Consider the following 20,966-nt stretch of genomic DNA (forward strand, 5'->3'; position numbering starts at 1 on the left):
GCTCAAAAAATATCCCTTGTGGGAGCTTTAATATTAAGACTAGCTTGTAGGCATGTCCATATGCATCGGCTCTTTTGAAAATATTTAGATTTTTTTTTAGAAAATTGGGACTACCATTTTAGTCGTTAACCCGTTTTAATTTTCTAACAAATTATTTTAAATAAAGTTTTAATTAAGTTTTAAAAACCCATTTTTTCAATTGGGAGAGAGATCATGTTTTAATAGGAGAATAATTTCCGTTTTAATTAGATATGCTAGATTTTTCCTTTTTAATAGAGGAAGAATTCCCATTTTAATAGGAGAATGATTCTCACTTTAATTAGAAGTGCTAAAATTTGTTTTAATATGAAAGGAATTCCCGTTATAATAGGAGAAAAATTCCCGATGTAAAAAAAAATTCCCGTTTTTCAAATAGTATAAAAATTTCCGTTTTAATAGGAGATGACGTGGAATTTTAATAGAGCTCGAAAAATACTCCTTGTGGGAGCTTTAATATTAAGATATAGATATATACTAGCTAGGAGCTTATTTATTTCAACCATGGTTGAAGCTTTTAAGCAGCGTACATCATAGTACAAAATATCACGATATTTGTCGATATCTATCGAGATTTCAGATAAAGATATATAAATATCACGATATGTTCAGAGATATATACAACTGTAAATATCGACAATATTTCGACGATATTTGTGATATTTGGGGATATTTTGTGATATTTGGAAATATTTGGTGATATTTTGTGTATGTAACAATTTTATTTAATATTTAATATTATATTTTAAATAAATATAAATAATGTATCATTATATATCAAAAAATATCCGCAATATTTATGATATTTGTCGATATTTTAGATATATCTACGATATTTGCATGTGAATTGTGAAACAATATCAAATATCCCCAAAAAGAAAGATATATCCACAATACATATCGAGAAATTGAGTATCGATAAATACCCATATCTTGATATTTTGTACTATGGCGTACATAATAGCGATAGAAGCTACAGACCACTATATTCATGTACTGGCGTAGACGAGGGATTCTCCATAATTGTTTTTCTTTGCTTGCTTGGATTTGACAGAAAACCTCTAATGATTGGCTTAACCTTTTCAGTAGTCTTTATAATGCCCAAAAACATAAGCCTATATAGCACCACCATCCCTAACAAAACAGAAAGATCAACCCATTTAGAGTAGCCCATCTGCATTTGCCACACATCTCTCAAAATTTCTTGACCACTGATGGTAGGAGCCCCTCCTATTTGGCTGCTAGGAAAAGTTTGACCTTCAAACTCATTCTTGTAGAATCCTTGACTCGCGTATTTATGGAATGCAATGTAGTACATTGGGTATTTCCAAAATGGATTGGGGAGGTCATTTGGCAATCGAAAAAAGCCCCCATTTAACATCATAACGCCTTGAATTCCAGCTCCTGTAATAATACCCATGAGGAAGTCTGGTACGATGCTTGCAACGATCATCATTAAGCTCTCAACCAACATCATACATGCCAGTAGTACTAGAGCAAAGTACACAAAATGATCGATTCCCCTTTGAAGGCCAACAAGGAAATAAGCTATAGCTCCAGGAGCTATAGAAATTAGGAGCAAGTAGGGAATAGAAGAAAATGTATTGCCAAAGACGAAAGCAGCAACGCCATAGTGTCCATTTAATCTTTCGTGTCCGAAGATCTGATTTCAACAGAGAAAAATGCCACATAAGAACTTTTGTACAGAAGTATTTGATCATACCAACTGCCAGGTATAATATTTTATATCAACATGTTTAGAAGTTTGTAATTAGTTTTAAACTGCGGCAGCTATACATGCCTTTGGAGGTTCTCAAATTCCATGGTGGATGCAACAAAGATGGGACATATGTAAGGGGAATTTGATTTACAGAAAGCTGACTCCAACTTGGGGAAGAAGCTAATTTCATAGAAGATCAAGGCTGCTAAACATTCAGTGAGTTTACAAAACAAGGAGCGCATATTGTTCTTGCCCCCATGGATCACCCAAATGGGAGGTCCCTGAGCAAGTATATTATAGGTTTGATTAGCTTCTTATAATATTTATATACATGATATGTCTCAAGTCTAATACCTTCATGTCCTCTACGAAAGAAGGGAATCCCCCAATCGCCATAAAAGTCAAGAACTCGGCTACAAACACAAGCATTGATCCTCTAGCCTGGAAATTTAGAAATGGTTATGATTTTGAGATACTGCACCTTACTCTGAACACTAAGAAAAAAAAATCTACTATTCCATATAATTTGGTTCATTTTACAGCGAAAAGGATACCTGAATTGAGCCATAAGAATGACCAATATCATAAAAGATAGTTCCCACACATAGACATAGAGCAATGTAGATTGCAAAGCGTAGCCAATAGTAGCCTAGATCACGATACATATTCACAAAGGACCTTCCCGTAAGAACCATAGACTGGGCAATGAAGCTTGCTTGGCTGCCCTTCTCCAATAATCCCCCTCCCTACATTTTAAAAACATTAATTACTTCGTCACTTGCTTCCATACATTAGGTGTCAGATGTTCACTAGAAATTGCAATAGCATATATGTGCCTTACATACTACCTTCTTATGTATCTCTGCTATTTTTTTACCAACTTGTTGGCAAATTTGAGATGACTTGTATGAATTCACAAGTGCGTTGATTGCTTCCTCAGTGGCTATCAACCTGCCATAGCCCTGTTCAATGTCCTGAAATAATTCAAGAAAGTTAAGTTTCAACTTTCAAGTAAATATAGCAAATAATCCAAGACAGAAGATTGTGCAATGTCTTAAATGAAATGAATTCTTACTTGATCAAAATCTTTGTTGATGGTTCTAAGGTAGTGATCTGATGGATTCCTCATAGTTGGGCATGGGAAACCATTCAATGAGAAAAACTACACAAATTTGAACAAGAAGTTGTATTTGTAAAAACATATCCAATTAATATGAAACTAAAGTAAGTGTGTAAGTTGGCCTAAAAGAATCACCTCCTCTGCTGCAGCAGCTGGACCAAAGTATACTGTTTTACCAGATGAGAACAAACAAAGATTGTGAAAGAGCTCAAAGACTTCACTACTAGGTTGATGGATTGATGCTATTACAGTTCTTCCATCTTGTTTAGCAAGACCTACAATTCTTTTCATGACATGATATGAAGCAGCACTATCCAATCCACTTGTAGGCTCATCTAAAAACAGAAGCTTCGGACGCGTTAACATCTCTATGCAAATACTGACTCTTCTCTTTTGTCCCCCACTAATTCCTTTATTCCGCCATCCTCCTATTCTTGTGTTCGTTGCATCTTGTAATCCCATTTCCTTTATTGTAGTATCTGCTATTTTTCTCTTCTCTGATCTTGACATGGAATCAGGTAGTTGTAGTAGAGCTGAGTAGTAAACAGCTTCCCTTACTGTTAATGTTGTCATTAGCGTATCATCTTGAGTCACATAAGCCTGGTGAAAAAAAATCCAACAATCATAAATAAAAAACAATGACAGATTGACATCAATAGCGAATATTATACATTCATATATTGTATAAATGGTTCACTTTTTTTGAATATGACTGTAATAAGTTAGTGGAACAGAAACTGATTTAAATCGTTCATATGGCAATTATAGTGTCTATGCACTTATACTGTACATGTTCTGGGCGCTTATGTTGCACGGACACGGACGCGGACGCGGACACTGACGCAACGACTCGGTTATATCTCAAAAAAGTAGGATGCGGACGCGGCAAAGGACGCGGAAATTAATTAATATTTATAATTTTATTTTATATAAATTAAACATTAAAAACTAAATTAAATGTATCAACATTCATAAATTCAAAACTATTAAAGATAAATAGCCACAAAATTAAGTTTAATATTTCCTAATCAAACTTTAAAAACATGTCATAAATTTTAACAAAACAAAAAAAAAGAAAAAATTGAGTTTTTTAATATTATTTTGATTTTTGATTTTTATTTTTTTAGGTCAAAATCCGCATCCTGACCATTTTGATCGCATCCTGACTGTGTCTTGACTCGCGTCTGGTTTAGTTGACTGCGTCTTGACTATATTGACCTCGTCCGATGCGCGTCCATGCCGCGTCCGTATCCGCATCGGACGCGGACACAACATATTAAGAGGTGCGTCCTTGCTTTAGAGGTTCTGGCCAAATATAATCAAACTAAGGTCCAATGGCATTGCTAGAACCCGCTTTTCTCTTTGATTTGTACTTTACTCACCTGTGCTCATTCCCTAGTTTTGAACTCACGCCATCTAAATTGTCGTGACTAGATATTGTAAATTTCAATAATATTTTAAGAGCATGTCTTCAGTGCGCGAGATGTATGGTGCGCAGGTAATGTGGGCCTTTGGATCAGTACTTTTGTCATACAATACACACGCACCCCTTGGTATGAGTGGGCCAGATTTGATAGCATACCATACGACCTGCGCACCATAGATTTAACCATATTTTAATCCCTTTCAATTCTTTGGACACATACACCTTACACGCTTGAAGTATGTCATGTGTTTTGTACGACTAGGTTTAAGCTATCAAATCTCTACTACTTATAATCAAGCGTGGGTGAGTTGGCCATTTGTGTTGTCTATCGGTTCTGCCTCTACTCATTTTTTTTGACACGTGTAAAACAAAAAAATGTCAGTTAAAAAGTTTGACATGTCTATCGGTTCTGTCTATTTTGTGTTTTTCCTGCTAATTTTTGAACTTTTGTTTGTTTTTGCCGGGAAATTTTGTTTGCTTTTGGACACGTGCTTTATGATTTCTAGTTAAATTAAAGAACAGAGTAATCCCAAATGGAGCCTAAATCAATAATTTTAATATTTATTTTATCTGGACCAGTTGATTTGTTCTAAATCCAATATCTCTACTACTTATAAGTCGCGTGGTTGAGTTAGCTAAATAAGTTGTCTCTCTGTTCTAACCAGCCCTATTTTTCTTACAGGTGTAGCAAGTTAGCCAAATAAGCTGTTTTCAGTTCTGCCTCTTTCTAATTTTGTGACACGTGTTTTTTTAATTTTAGCCGTTGTTTTGTTTTTTTTTGGCTTTTGTTCTGTTGGCCCACCACAAACAAATATGAGAGAGAGATGGTAAAAAAAAAAAAAAAAGTATGAGATGAGAGAGATACATAGTTCTAAAAAAAAAAATATGAGAGAGAGAAGAAATGGAAACCACGTGCCCAAGGCTATTATTAATTAAACTGGACAATAAGAACTGTTTTTTTTTTTTTTTTCCGATAATTTGAATGAGAACTGGTTGCTGTTGACTTGTGCAAGCTTCTTGTGAACGTGGTTGACTTGGCAATTAGGCCATATATTTTGCTGCATAAAAGTTAAAGCTACACTAGAAAGAAAAGAAGACTAATAATTTCCTCACCGAAGTCCCAAAAGTTAGTCCTTGTCTATGGCCATTTACAAGGATCTGACCTGATTGCCTTGTTTTATAATCTAATCTCCCTGCAATCAGTAAGTGTTTTTAAAATTAGCTTTCATTAAAACTTTTAAAAGATACAAAAGACGAGATAAAATGTGTGGTGTAATATTACAAATGCAGGATATTCGTTGCCATGAACTCGTAAGTCGTGAAGTGCTGTAAATGTAAAAGCTATTACCTGCCAAGGCATCAAGAAGTGTCGATTTTCCGCAACCAGAAGGACCCATTATAGCCAAGACCTCACCGGGTTGCGCATACCCGGTGAGCCCTTCAAGAATTGAACGGCTTTCATTTTTTCCAGCTGAAACTGTCACACATAGATCCTCCCATGTCAAGAGCACACCATCACTTTGCGAATGCTGTCCACCTGCATCATATTGTATATAATTTGCTTGTCTTGTATTCATGAGACTAACTGTCTCAGACCCAATAGGACTGTTAATTTTATTGCCAATCTGAAAAGATGGTGCGTCTGGAATACGTTCAGGTTGAGTTTGAGTACGGTAGTGAGGAAGAGGAGGTGAAGTGAAACTACTAAATGGGAATAATGTTTGATTTTGAGAGGGTATGTTATGTGCTGCTTGTGAGTTGAAGCTATTCAGCTCTAGATCATCATTTTTCACCCTAGGTGGTGACCTTGTTGGGCTTGGAGAAGGGGTCCATCTAGGCACATTAACAGATGGTGAATCCATGATGAGGTTTCAGGATTTCTTGCAAATATTGTTCAAGCTTGCCAGCTTGGGGAGGCTTGCATTGATAGATAAGAGGTGTTAATGGGCATGCGTTTATATAGAGGGAATTTGAGATTACTACTGCTGCCAAATTATTTGAATATCGGGAGTATACGGAATGAGAAGTAGGACCCCACATTTAAAGCTTTGTCCATGTCCAAACATTGGGATAGCAAGTAGAATTTTTTTGGCATGTTCCGACTTCCGAGTATACGCATCCAATTACTGCCGTTCTCCTCTCAAGACTTCTTACAATCTTACCATAATATATTATGCTTCTGCCAAATTTGTTTTGGTTTCGAGGGGATAATAGCATCCACGGTTAGAGAATTGAGACCAAAATCTAAAATCTAGTCAACAAAGATGCAATCAATTGGCTTGGGTTGTGCAGGTGAACGATAAATTGCGCGCCCAAATATCTTAAATTCTTAACTAATAACCGGCGGTTGTCGAGAATTTGGTGATCACATTCATAACTTATGTTTGAGTATTGATGGTCCCTTTATATATTGATCATAATAGTGCAATAATGCAATATACAGCTCTAAGTTGTATGATAACAATAGCCAAAATCGTTTAAATAAACTAGCTTCCTGACACGTGGCTACGCCACGTGAGCGGGCAGTTTTTTTGGGCAGTGGCAGTTCTGTAATTGTTTGCAAAAAAGGAGGGTAATGTCTCAATTCTAAAAAGAGTCATCCACGTGTCAGTTTTTTAAGCAGTGGCAATATTGCAAATATTTGCAAAATTGAAAATAATGTGATAAATTGAGAGGGAAACGGCTAAATTTTACCGGTCAAATACCGGTCTTACCCTTTCATAACATATCTTATTACGAATTTACCTTTTAATAATAATTGTAATAACAAAACTTGTTCAGGAGTATAACCGGAAAAAAGCACTATTCACCGAACCAAACTCTTTAAAGTAGTTAGATTCCATGTGTCCAATATCCTACCAGTTTTCCTTTAGAAACAGGGATCCATTGCAATAATCAAGTAATTTGCCATGAGTTTTATTTAGATATATTAATTGCAACCTTTCTCTTATATTCAGTCACATTACCAACATACTATTTTGGTTCACAAGTCACAACTTAGTGGCTCTAGTGAGGTTAATAGTACTAGCTAAAATGCACGTGCTTTTGCACGTGAATATTAAACAATTTTTTTAAGGAAATTTTGAAAATTTTAATGGTAGCTAGGTTGTGAAAATGATGATTAAGACTTAAGAGTGAAACACATTAACTCTCCGTTGATTAAAAATATAATCTATTCCAACCAGCTTAAATCTAAGCTCCATAGAGAAAAAATAAAAAAAATACAGTTTTTTTTTTTTTTTTTGAAATTGGAAAGACAAATTGCATATTTGCTAAAAAATACATCAATCCATGGAAAGGCAAACAGAAGAGAGAAATCCTAGTTCAAATCAGAACGTCTCTAAGAATTGAAAGTTAGAATAAAAACACAGCCTAAAAATATTCAACACCATAACATTTACTGAGTACCTAAACATACAACCAAGCGACGCTTCCGGCTTTGTCGGTGCTTCAAACAATTTTGTCTTCTCCATATTACTATATCTCTAGAGTCAATAAAGGGCAATGCCTGTGAAACAACAATTAAGCCTGATGGAAAACTTAGCAAAGAACGGTTTATTCTTTGGTTGACTTGTTGATGAGTGACTTGTGGATGTGAGGGATCACACCAGCACTTGCAATTGTTCCCTTGATCAACGTGTCAAGCTCCTCATCTCCTCTGATAGCTAGCTGCAGATGCCTTGGGGTGATACACTTCTTCACTTTCAGATCTTTGCTTGTATTGCCTGTCAACTCCAATACTTATGTTGTTGCCCTATCTCTACTTATCCTAAAAATGGTTCGCTCTATCTCTCTTCCTATTACTCAAGTGTTAGTTTATATGAAAGGAAAGTGCGAAAAAACTGGATTTATAACTACCACAAATATTCCACATCTCATAGAAAGTAATACACAAAGATGTCATTGCTAACCTGTCAATGCTAACCATTAAATGGTAGGCCTCGGATACTCGAGCTACAATCGGCAAATAAGTGAACCATTTCCGTCTCTAGTAATATCACAACATCTTGAACTTGAATGGTACTCTTTTTGGATAGCTTAAGCAGAAGATTATTACAGGAACGACAATCTCCAAAAGCATGATGGGAGTATATATGGATCTTCAAGTCGGAAATGAAGTTTATGAGGTTTCGATAGTGAAGCGCATGCCTATATTAAAAATTCGAAAACCCCACATGAGCAAAGAATATTACATTCACAATTATGGTCATTATGTTAAATGTAATATACTAATAAATGATATATCGTGTAGCAAAAAATAAAATAAAAAGGTGTTTTGTACATTTTATCAAACAAAAACTACTAATACTTTTAAAATAAAACGACTGTAGTTGTAATGAAGTAGGAATTCGTTTAGACAACTTACTTGGTTTGATTTCGGAAATCAACTCTATTCTAATTTGAAATCTCGTAAGATGAAGAAAAGTGTTATTTTCGACCGAGAGCAAACAAATGTTTAGATTGAGTTTCTTTTTTGCTTCTAAGACTTTCAGTGCAACAAATTATTACATTTTTTTTTTAATAAAGCCTCAACCAGGATCGATCCCAAAACATATGCAAAGAGGGAATTTGAAGGCATCTACCAACACTACTACGATATTATGTTTAAAGGCAGGAAAGAACTGATCAAGAAGTAAAAACTTTAAAAATTGTTGTCATAACACACAGAAAAACACTTCCAAGAAAGATTCAAATGGTAATAGGAGAAGTGAAATAATACAAATTAAGGATCAAGAACTGTCACTCAACTTCGTATTGAGTGCACAATTGTAAGTACACTGAGTAACATCCTCTTCAACCCATTGGGAGTCGAGACCTATATGTAACTTCGAGTCAAACTCCAACACATTCTATGGCACGAGAGTTTCACCTGCCGGGACAAACGCCAGACAATAAGAAATTTAACAGCATAATAGATTCCATTAAAAAGCAACAAAGAACCTTAGTCCTAAACATAAGTCATGCACTGTCAATAAAACATTGTAGGATCATAGAGGAAGGCAGAAAACAAAGATGAAGAAAAGTGAAAATAAAAATCTTCATAACAATTGATGAATTAAAACATTTTTCTTCAACATTGTGTCAGTTGATCGAGTAAAATGGATATCCAAATTGTCAAAAGTTAGTAAGAGAAACAACAAAAATTTATGCACCATATGAATTGTGTCTCAATTTGCACTAAATGGCAAAAAAGTTATTAATCAACTATACATTTCGCTTGCACTAAATGGCAAAAGTGAATTGTTTGTTGCAGCAATTTCATGTGTTAACCATTAGGTGCATAAGATCAGAACTCAAAAGAGAGTTGAATACGACTGATTCCAGATTGCATATTAATATATCCAGCTGGACCTATGATAGAAAGAAAACCAATTCATGTAGGCCTTGATGCCCCTTTCCTGGTTTGCCAGCATTGTGCAAATAAGGTTACTCCAAAAGGAAACTCCAACCCTTTAAATTTTCTTTAGAAAAATGATATGGTTGGTGTTATATCACAACACCCGTTAGTTATAGTAGTGATTCACTGAAGTTTTCTGAAATAAAGTACGCCTTACAAAAGAGGAAAAAAATTTTGGATGAGAATTCTACATTAAGGGCGTATCAGAGAGGTGAAGTTTGTGTTCATTGGGGCTACTACTTTGTTTTGTAAGGGTAAATTTTTTTTAATTTAGTGAAGCACTTAAGCCAGTAGCCTTTCTGAATGTGATAACTGAGAACTGTGATTATTCGCTCAATCAACTCTTGGCATCAACTCATTTTGGATTATAACTGGATCATAATTTTCAGATTAGGAGGAAAAAAGGAAAATATCACGTCAATTCATTTTGCATGGCATCTGGATTAAGGCATGCGTGAGGCAGTTTCTGTGGGAGTCATCTAGAGTGTGGGGAAGGACTGTACTCTAGGCAAGGTAACCAAGTATGTGTTGTACTTCTACCTCAAGATGTCAAGTCATGGGAACTGGGAAGTAGTAATTACCGGATGCTGAGAAAAATCCAGAATTGGTGGAACATATATAAATCATAGAATGGTAGTAAGAATAGGAACTCACTGCAACAACCCCAAATACACCATTTGGAAAGTGATCACAAGTGTGCAAACAAAAATTAAAACATCAAATACTAAACACTGTATAATCCTCAAAAACAGAAGTTGGATTAAAGAAAATTTACAAATGTTAGCACAGACATTTCCCCCCACAAACAAACACACAAAGAGTATATGGTCGAACAGAAAAGAAAATTCAGCCAACCACATCACATGTAGCGACTTACATCACATAAAACCAACCACCTCATTCAAATAAAAATCAAATGAATCACGTCGAAAAAACATAGTACACTTGCAAAGAAACATAAAAAATCTGAGAACCAAAACCGCACCTCAATCCCTCAAAGACTTTGGCTAACGGGGATATATAAGTGAGTTGCTCCCATATACATCAACTGTTCCACATTTGCTCGCCTGTTATACATCGCCGAAAACCTTAGACAGCCCAACATTTCAAAAGAAATTAATTCCAGTTACACTTAGGAAGTACGAACCCTACATATCGTAGTTGAAAAAAAAATATAGCAGTTGAAAAACATAAAACAGTAAAAATCATTCAATAAGGGTAGATAAAGTTAAAAGCAGTGCATATCAATGATCTAAGGGTAATGGATTCAGTGTGAATAAGAAATAAAAGAAAATATAGTTGATAAAATAGTAAAAAACCCAATTTCTGGTGACCTTAGGCGATATCCACTTTGCACCATGCAGTAAGCAAGACTACCCATAACAGGCTCTCATAGGAACAACAAATAATTTTCTACTGACATTAAACATATTTCGATTAGAAGGCTAACCATAATGAGTCAACGATTTAAGATCAGTAATAGGAGTAGGACTTGACGGGAGAACAAAAAATAAGAAGAATGCGACTGAAATAGGAATTCAGCAGCCGAAAAGGAATAGGAAAACTGGACCGAAGTCCATTCCTTCTAGTCCTGACAGATTAAACACATTATTTTAGTTAAGTTATTCTTAAAAAGATATGACAGTTGAACATATTGAAGATCAATGACAAACAAACCAAATTAAGAGTGTAAGACATGTTGATAGAAATCCCATATAAACCATATACGACATGTGCAGAATGTACATGATGTATATTTGATCTTATAATCATAATTCTGCATTAAAAAGAAATATATAAGGAAAGACTTTAGATGACTACAGTTAAGCAATCATCTCGAGAATACACAGGCATAGCCTAGGAGCAAAAGTGTATTAGCTTTTTTGTGACAGCTTAGCTTGAGCTATATCAGACATGCTATCATTGCACCACTTGATGTTCTCAATAATCAGTGGCAAGAATATATAATACCACTTGTGGAATAAGTTAAGGCCATCACCAACTTACTTAACATTCATTAAGTTTTCGAATAGAAGAATTAGCATGTTCTTGATACAACTCTTTGCACCTACCACATTCCCTACTCATCACAATCAAATCTATAGTATGCATTTGTGAAAAGGATGGTCACACTTAAGAAAAAATCAAATCTATAAATTAGAATTGAAACGTTGAATGGTACTCTGAGCATAATGAATGACAATTTTATCAATAAAAAAAAAACAGGTAGAAAAAATAATAGAAATAGCCAACTACTCAAATACAGCCAAATATATTTTTTGAGGCAAAACTCCCATAAAACTTCCAGGGTGACTATCAAAGTAAGACAATGCTATCATTATTTCAAAGTCATTACAATATCACCTCAAACTACGACACCGGTTTCTCAAGATTAGATCTATGATTTTTTTAAATGAGATTTGTGTTCATGTTACCGATTCATAACAAACAAACAAATAATAAATCACAAAGCTAGAATATATATATATATATATATAAGAAGAAATGGGCTATAGGAAGTACTTGCGTCAGTGACAACGATTTCATAGCTTTGCTTTGTTGTGCGTCAGCCATGCTAAATTATTGATTTTAAAGTCTAACCATTCTATTGAAAGCAAGGTACCACCATTGGAATATCGCTGAAAATCTACACAAAAGCAAACACAATTAGTAATTATTTCAATTAGATCAAATCTAATATCCGATCCGATAAAGAAAAAAGAAGACAAAGTTTGCACACCTGTTACACGAAAAACACATGATATCTTTTGTTCTTTGAACGTGTTATACAAACTTCTACCTCAGAGACTTTGAAAAACAAAAATAGCAACCACGTCACTTGCGAAACTATCATTTCATTAATAGCCAAATCTGATATTCATACACACCATGGAGTATCAAAAGGGGGAGCCAACAAATATCCACAGTTAACAATTCAAATCTTAAGAATGAAATATTACTAATTGCATCTCAATCTATTCATTTTCAGAGACAATTACTACATTCGAGCCTATTTTGTGAGAAAAACAAATTCGTAAATCTGACAAATTACTACCTTCGGACCCCTATTTTGTGAGAAAAATAGATTCCTAAATCAACTTTTGTAACAAAAATACAAACTCCATTGTATGGAATTGAAAATGGAAAAGAGATATATTATTAATTGAGAGAAAAGAAAGGGAATGACAATGCTAGCATGACCGCCAAAAAATGGAGCACTAACACACGTAAATCACCGAAACGAATTGACAAAGCACACAAATCTAAGATCACCACTTCAACAATCCAAAGAGAGCTAGAAAAACAGATCAAACATTTAACAAACAAAAACACGGATTTACACATACCAAAAACATTAACTTTCACCAAAATGACAATATATAGATCACATAGATGATCAAGAACCAAGACCATTAGTATTCCTGATCAAATGCTTTATATGAAAACTAAACAAAACACAGAAAATAAAAGAGCCTAGACTCTTTCAATAAGAAGACACTTATAAACCTTAAATCTCTAAGATAAGCACATTACAATAGCTTGTTAAATGAGTAGGTAGCTAGTTTATTGCATTTATGTTGATATTTGGATTCTCCCAATTTTTTTGTTATGGTGCATATAGTAATCCCGTGGCAACACGTGATACGTGTTCCATAAATCAAAGCCCAAGTCTTTATTTTTAGAAGTTGTTACTTCTTTTTGTTTTGTTTTTTGGGTTTTCTTAATTTGTTTACTGCTACTATTAATTTAGATATGGTCCAAGTAGATTAGTGTAGTAGGTATTTAGTTAGCATCTTCTTTGTGTTGAGTTGGAAGAAAATTGAACGTAGGATGTACCCCACAACATTTTTGTCTTTTTAGTGTCAAATCAATTAATAAGTCTGTGAATCTGCAAAATCTTTGCAAAGGTGTCGCATGAAACTTCTTTTGATCTAAACCCTAATTTACTCGAATACCCACAAAACCTCCTTTGACAAAACCCTAATATACTTGCTTATTTGTTGTGCGTGGTTGAAGAATCACAATGCATATTGGAATGTGGCTGGAGAAAGGTATCGATTGGTACATGACTTGTAACTTTCTTCCGGTTCTATCTTGAAGATGTTTTGAAGATGTTCCGATCAGAATTTCGATTGTTTACTTGTGGCTGGTCCGGTAATTATATAGTCCTATCAATATTTTGTAAGTTTCAAATGAACAATACTTTTAAATAGGTGGTTTCTGAAACTATTAATTTACTTGAATGTCTTTTTTGTATGTTATTTTCCAGAAACTTGAGTTATTTAAGAAGCTTTTGGAACTAACTCGGCATGTTCAGGGAAACCTATCAGTCCTTAAAGTGTCAAAAGCGTTTTAGCTTTAGACCTAGAGATGTTTTGTTAGAAGACGATAGAAACTATATACCTTCAATTGGAAGAAATATTGTTGGTTGATAAAAGAGAAAAGCAAGGAATGGCTAGCTGATGGAGACAAACAATTGAATTTTCATTCTTTGCAGAGCTAAGGTATGAGCGGAACATGATACCACTTTTACAGAAGTTGGGAAGTGTACTTTATTCTTTAGGTTTCTAATTTGTGACCATGTTCCCTTTTCCTCCTTTGCTTTCGGAATCATTGTTTTCTCTGTTTTTGTATTTGTTTCTCTTATTTTTTGTTGTTGTTATTATTATTATTATAATTATTAGTATTTATTATTGTTATTATTATTACCTTGTTGTCAATATATTTATATTTGTGTGTGTGTGTGTGGGGGGGGGGGGTGTAAGTGAAAACTATCGTAGTTCATGAGAAAGTGAAGCCGAAGAAGGAGTATGTGATACACGGCAGGGGTCAACTGTGGAAACAGCATGCTTATTGTTGTTTAATCATAAATAATGTCTGTGCTACTACTCCCCCAACCATGTTGTTGGCCAAATCTTTGACTACTATAAGATTGGTAAGAAGTGTTAAAAGGACAATTATCAAGTGTTTGAAAAACCGGTTCGTAGTGATTATAAATCTCTAAATATGTGTTCAATCTTTGATTAATGAAGGGATCCCATAATGAGTACACAAATTTCTCTTTTAAACAATTTTTTTTTCTGCATCGATCGAATGTCCTAGTGGACTGATGATCCTACATTGTTCTAGACATCTAGTTTAATATAGATCGACAATAACTATAGCTGACAAAGTTGTCAATAAAGTAGATCATCTTCACTCCCAATATACAAAATAATGTTCACAAATCTTGATTTCAGTACACATAATAATGTTTGTTTCAACCTCCCATGGCCATAGATACTAAATGCTCCCCTTATCATTTCGTGTTTGTTTCAGCCTGGGCTACCACGAGAATAGATGAGGGTTCCGAGACCGTTGGATGTGTGATCCAACGGTCCGAAAAGTATAATAGATTTTCCATCAACCTACAAGTACTTAGAAATAAAAGAAAGAATACAAACCAAAGAAAAACGAAAAAAAAAAAACAAAATCTAACAGTTCAGGTAGTACGAACTGAGGACAGATTTGAGAAACACGGAAATCCAACATCCTCAGTGAAAACCATGTATAACCAAGCTGCTAACTAATACAATTGCTGTAAGACAGAGGAGCATGTATATCAAATGTGGCGAGGTTATCTCAGCTGAATTTAAAATATGTCCCTATAAAGATTTCCTGTATTTAAAATAATGGTGGCTGAACTTACTGTGACGAAAACCATGCAAGAAACAGGAAAACACACATAGAAATAAAACAATAGTCAAGTAGTCAACAATGATTCACAAGCTGCATTGCCTAAACCAAATGCTACAATATGCACACTGAAAAGTGGAGTCAAATAATTCATATTCAATAGTCCCTTAAGAATGCTCCAATATCAATCACAAATATAGTTAGATCACAAGCTCCCTGCATACTTTTTTCTGTCTTGAAATTTTTTTTAAAAAAAATAGTGTTGATCATATATTATCACGTCAGTTAAGTAAAGTTTCCGCTACTGGTCTAAAAGAAGTCAGAGGTACAGATAATTTAATAGTTAATAAAATGTTGAGGTACATAATACTGATTATATGGGACATCCAACAAAATGTAAGACAGTAAGAGGTAAGCTGTTACTTCCTCAGTAAGAGTGAGGTACATATTACTTAATAATTAATTGCACACCTGAAAAATGTTTAGCCAAGCCCCAATTGTTATAGAAGCACGAGGTATAGGCCTTTTCAGCATAGCAAGCAGTTTTAATGCATCCGTTCTGATCTCTGTGATATTATGCTACAGAAGGAAAATGAAGTCTAACCATATCATTGAGGAAGCAAACCCAATAATATACTAATACAATGTCAAAATTAACTGATCCATCAATAGCGCCCTGATGATGGGTGTTGGGCAAAACAGAAAGCATTCTCATGTATAATGAACTATAATAACGCACTCGAAAACCAATGGCTGAGCAGTCTTACTTCCATTTAGAAAATGATGATATATCCAATGGTAATAATTGTTATTTCCCCTTCATTTCACAAACAAAAATGGTTATAATGTCTATAAGCAAGTTCTCAAAAGTGCCAATGCAACCATATATAACTTTCTAACTTTTCGACTTCCACATACCATTAGTACTAAAAAAGCAATACGAATTTCATCAAATACCTAAACACACAGCCATTGAAAGTATTGAATCATAAGCAAAACTATCAAAAGCACTCCAATACATAAGTTCACAAAATTCATAACCACTAAACAAATTCAATCACAAATAAATCATATTTACAACAATAAGTGACAAAAGGGTACCTGTAAATATTGTAATTAAGATCTTTCGAGAACAACAAAGGCATGTCTTCAATGGTGTCCTTACAAACTAATCCCAAATTAACATAAAAATCATTCCTTTCCTGTTTATTAACATCTTTTTTCTCTACTACACTTGAAAGTAGTCCACCCTTATCTTGCAAACCTCCCTTTGGTGGTGTTTCAAGCTTTTTAAGTGGGAATGAAAAGATCCGAGACAACCCCATTTGCAGTTTGGCTATAATAATTCACCAAGGACTGAAAGAGGAAGTATATCAGTGTATGTTGAGGGAGAGAGGCAACAAAGAGTTTATCTTTTTTTATCATTAGAGGACGAAAAGGGAGAAGAGAAGCCAGAAGTAAATAACTGCTGGGAGAGAGAAGAAGAAGAGAGACCGGTTGGTTTCTTAATTTTAATTTCGGTATAAAAGGTCATTATTTGCAATTAATGAAGAGTAAGTTGCGAACAATTGAATAGGGCGTATAGTTGATTTCCTACTTGAATTTACACATACGTCCTTGAGTTACTATATAATTTTAAGGGTATAGATGGTATTAAATTTTGAAATGACTAAATAGTCCTTCTTAAAAGCATTGAATATTTGATTTTAATATTTTATCAAGGGTATTTCATGGTAGAAAAAAGGCTGGTCTAATTTAAATGTCCATCTTAATTATGGTATACTCTACTAATTGAGATTAGTTTCTCTTGGCATGACTTTAGTCACCAGATAATGGAGCGAGAGCAGGAGCGGAATCGTGAGGCGCCCAAGTTGGGAAGCTCTGTAATTTAGAGCGCCGATTAAATATTATACATAATACATTATATTTAATTTAAATAACGATTAATCACATAGATTTGTGAAAAAAAAATCCCAAATGATTAATCACATATCTTATTTTTTTGGTTAAAAAGGTCATTTTGAAATGAATATGTAAGTCACAAGGAAATAAAGAATAAAAACAAAAAAAAGTAAAATCGTGTAGACGTGTAGTGAAAGTGTGAAACACTGAAACTCCCTAGTCCCACCAAAGTTCCTTATACCAAGAAAACTATTTTTACTATTTAACGAAAAAATAAAAACCAGTTTCATTAAAACTGCTGTTTTCTCTTTCTGAAACCACACTTCCATCTTCAAGCTAAATTCTCCCTCTTTTCCAGTATTGTAACTGTGTAACAATATATCCCATGAGTGCATAACTAAATTTAAAGTTTGAAGTTATTTCAGCCGCTATATTTTCCTTTCAATGAAGCGATTCGAGATGGGTTTCAAGATCGAACTCAATCTATCGTGAAATCTATTTCGGATTTCATACTCTTTAGTGCAAATTGAAGCAATTCATGTGTGGGCATCCGTTATCACCATGTGGGTTATTGCATTTGTGTTTGTTTGGGACGATTTTGACTATTCACATGAGATGCAAGAAACAAAGAGCGCAATTTACAAATTGTGAGAGCACGATTTTGTGTCTAGAGTGCAAGAGCGCGAATTTAGAGCAGGATCGGTGAGGGTGTACCACGGTTTCTGTGACTAAGGGCATGACACTATTATTCTCAGTGAATAACATCAATGATCGAGCAGGAGATACTTACGTGACTTGTGACTTGATCAATTACTCTCCTTCAGAATTGGACTAAAAAGGGAGAGGATTGCTAGCGCCTATACTTTTATGGGGCAGGACCATCCTAGAATTAGACTAAAAAGAGAGAGGATTGCTAGCGTCCTATACTTTTATAGGGGTAAGACCACCCTACCTCCATACGAAAAAAGGGTGATTAGTTACTTGCAAATTTCAAAGAAATAAAAGTCTAAAACCTACGACTCTCTCAAATGAGTCCGAGTCCTTAGCAAGTTCTCCATACAATCCATCTTCAACCTCTCCACTATAAGTAAGGTTATTTGAGGCCTTAAGCAGTGTAAATTGATGAGAGACCTGTAAAGGATGTATTTGGTTTGTCTTTACAAGTATAGGCTGATTCGGGGGGATAGGATTATCAATTGGATTTGACTGAGTTCATATGGACAAACTGCCTACGTATCAAATTTTCTCTATTGGGGGAGACTTGAATCATGTCAAACATAGTTCATCCTCTTCTTTATATAGGTGTAAGTACTCTCCGTTCTACACTACAGTACACGTGTCTACACACCAAGTCGTAGTCTATCAGCTCGTACCAGTTCATCAGAGCGTACTAGCGGCCTATAGAACATCCCCAACATCAGTTACAACCATTTATAGAAGCAAATTAGCTAGCGCAATCCTGGAGCTCAGTCAACGCAACAATCAAGGAGACATTTATTTTGTAACATCAGAGTAATGGCAAATCTCCAAGATAGCACACAAGGTGGATCTACACTTCATAACGGCCTGGAGCAAATAAGGAAGGTCATCTCAAACATCTATAAATAGAGAGAGATGAACTACATAAGGCTTGATTCAAGTTTACCCCAAGAAACTTGATACGTAGGAAACTCTTATCCCAAGAAGAGTGCAGCCATTCCCCTTTAACCTCAACATCAGGTCGTAGGCATAAAACAGCAACATCTACATTGGCGCCGTTTGCTTGTTCGTTTCCTTAAGAAAAGAGCAACCACTCTTTTCTTAAGCCCACGAAGCTGGTCAGAAAAACCACCATGGACCCCTCACTTCAAATGTTTGTAGATCAGATGAAGACGCTCCAAGAAGCCTTCCTCACCTTGTAACAAGAGAACTAGACGATGCGGAAACAAGCCACCTCCAACAACAACAACGGCACTCCAGACGCAGTGGAGAACAACGCCGTCACAGCCCTCACCACCACCGCAAACAAAAGGTTAGAAGACTTCGAACAAATATTGGAGAAGTCGAATGACAAGGCCAGCGCGCTCCAGATCGCTTAGAAGATCCTCCAGACGTACAAGGCGTCACCATTCACAACTGAAATCAGAGACAAGCAGCCTTTATCAGAGTTCATCCAACCAAAGTTCCTGTTGTACGACGACAGCTCGTGTCCAGGCCAGCACGTAGCTCGTTTCACCCAGATCCTCACCCTATACAACGCTACAGAGTACGACTACTTGAAGTGCAAACTCTTTCCAACTAGCCTGAAAGACGGAGCTTTGGAATGGTTTTACACGCTCACTCATAATTCAATCGGCAACTTCGACAAGCTAGCTAAGTCGTTCGCATCAGAGTTTGTCCACAACAGGAAGAAGCAAGCCAACCTGGACTCCCTGTTTCAGCTCAAGCAAGCACATGGCGAGACAATCCGTGCCTTCCTAGGACGTTTCAAAAAGGAGCTCCTCTCAATGGAGCCAGGATTAAAGGACAGCTTTGCAACTTCTGCATTCACCAACACTCTCCTGGATGACTCTGACCTAGCAGGGTCTCTAATGTGAAACAAGCTAGAACGCCTAGATGACCTGTACCACAGAATAGACAAGTACATCAAATACGAGGAATGGTTGGCCCAGTGCAAGGGCAAAGAAGTCCTCGCAGTGAGCGACAAACAAGAGCCCAAAGAGAGCATCCACTATTCTACACTATACCATAACAGGCTATTACTAACAGTAAAAAACCGTTACAAAAAATATTTGTAACGCTTTTTATCCATAACAGTTTGGGCGTGGGTAATCTGTTACAAATATTTGTAATGGTTTAAAAGCGTTACAAAGCATTATTTTGCTAACGGTTTTTTCCGTAACTGAAAATATTTACTAACGGTTTTCTTTGCTCAATTGTATTACTATTTAGTAACGGTTTTATAACATTAGTAACATTTTTTTAGGATTACTCTTTTCTAACATTAGTAACGGTTTTATAAAATCAGTAACGCTTTTTTGTGTTAATCTTTTCTAACATCAGTAACGGTTTTATAAAATTAGTAACGCTTTTTTGCGTTACTGATTTATAAAGTTTGTAACGGTTAATTTTCTTTTGGTAACGGTTTTGCTGCTTCGTAAGTGTTACTCATTGCAAAGCTTAGTTACGGTTTTCCACCGTTACAAAACTATTTGATATGTAAAAAAAATAATTTCTGCCAAAAATACCCCCACTTATTGAGTATTCTACAATTGTCCATAATATAAACAAGAAATTAATCTCATAAGTACATCCAATCACATAATCTTTTATTAAAATAACATCACCAAAACATATTTCATAAATAGGATTTGCCACGAATGAAATACACACTATTTTCCAAATCAATGAGACTTGTTCTTAAACTCAAACTCTCACGTCATTTGTATAGAACTAGCACCTTCAATAGTTGTAAGCATCAGGAGATGATTTTGGGATGGTATCATCAGAAAAGTCTCTTTCATCCTATACACCAATAGAAATATATAAAAAGAAATCAGGCAGTAGAAAACAAATATGTATAGATATATACTTATATCCTATTCTTAAGTAGTAGCTCATTATACTCAAACTACGAAATTCAGAAAAGAGAATATGGTAGTAGGCTAGTAGCAATAGAAACATAGTATAGACATGAAAGTTTAAGTAA

The 20,966-nt window shown here is 35.1% G+C and overlaps 1 protein-coding gene and 1 long non-coding RNA gene across 3 annotated transcripts; both read right to left on the reverse strand.

Annotated features, from left to right (window-relative positions):
- Positions 1-886: 886 nt before the first annotated feature.
- LOC147518688 (ABC transporter G family member 1-like) lies at positions 887-6,214 on the reverse strand. Of its 2 annotated transcripts, XM_086590473.1 has the most exons (8): positions 5,651-6,214; positions 5,416-5,495; positions 3,012-3,476; positions 2,832-2,918; positions 2,605-2,730; positions 2,311-2,502; positions 2,111-2,197; positions 887-1,699 (listed from the first exon to the last, which is right to left on the reverse strand). In XM_086590473.1, the coding sequence occupies exons 1-8, from the start codon at positions 6,162-6,164 to the stop codon at positions 1,010-1,012; spliced, it is 2,241 nt and encodes a 746-aa protein (XP_086446599.1). In that variant the 5' UTR covers positions 6,165-6,214; the 3' UTR covers positions 887-1,009. The 2 variants fall into 2 exon arrangements, with proteins under 2 accessions (XP_086446599.1, XP_086446600.1); XM_086590474.1 differs by lacking the exon at positions 2,111-2,197.
- Positions 6,215-12,212: 5,998 nt separating this feature from the next.
- LOC147518689 (uncharacterized) lies at positions 12,213-16,057 on the reverse strand. Its single transcript, XR_015214108.1, has 3 exons — positions 15,848-16,057; positions 12,441-12,571; positions 12,213-12,347 (listed from the first exon to the last, which is right to left on the reverse strand). It is a non-coding gene; the product is annotated as an uncharacterized LOC147518689 (long non-coding RNA).
- Positions 16,058-20,966: the final 4,909 nt, after the last annotated feature.

This window comes from Coptis chinensis, chromosome 2, assembly GCF_015680905.1.
Source record: "Coptis chinensis isolate HL-2020 chromosome 2, ASM1568090v1, whole genome shotgun sequence".
NCBI lineage: Eukaryota > Viridiplantae > Streptophyta > Magnoliopsida > Ranunculales > Ranunculaceae > Coptis > Coptis chinensis.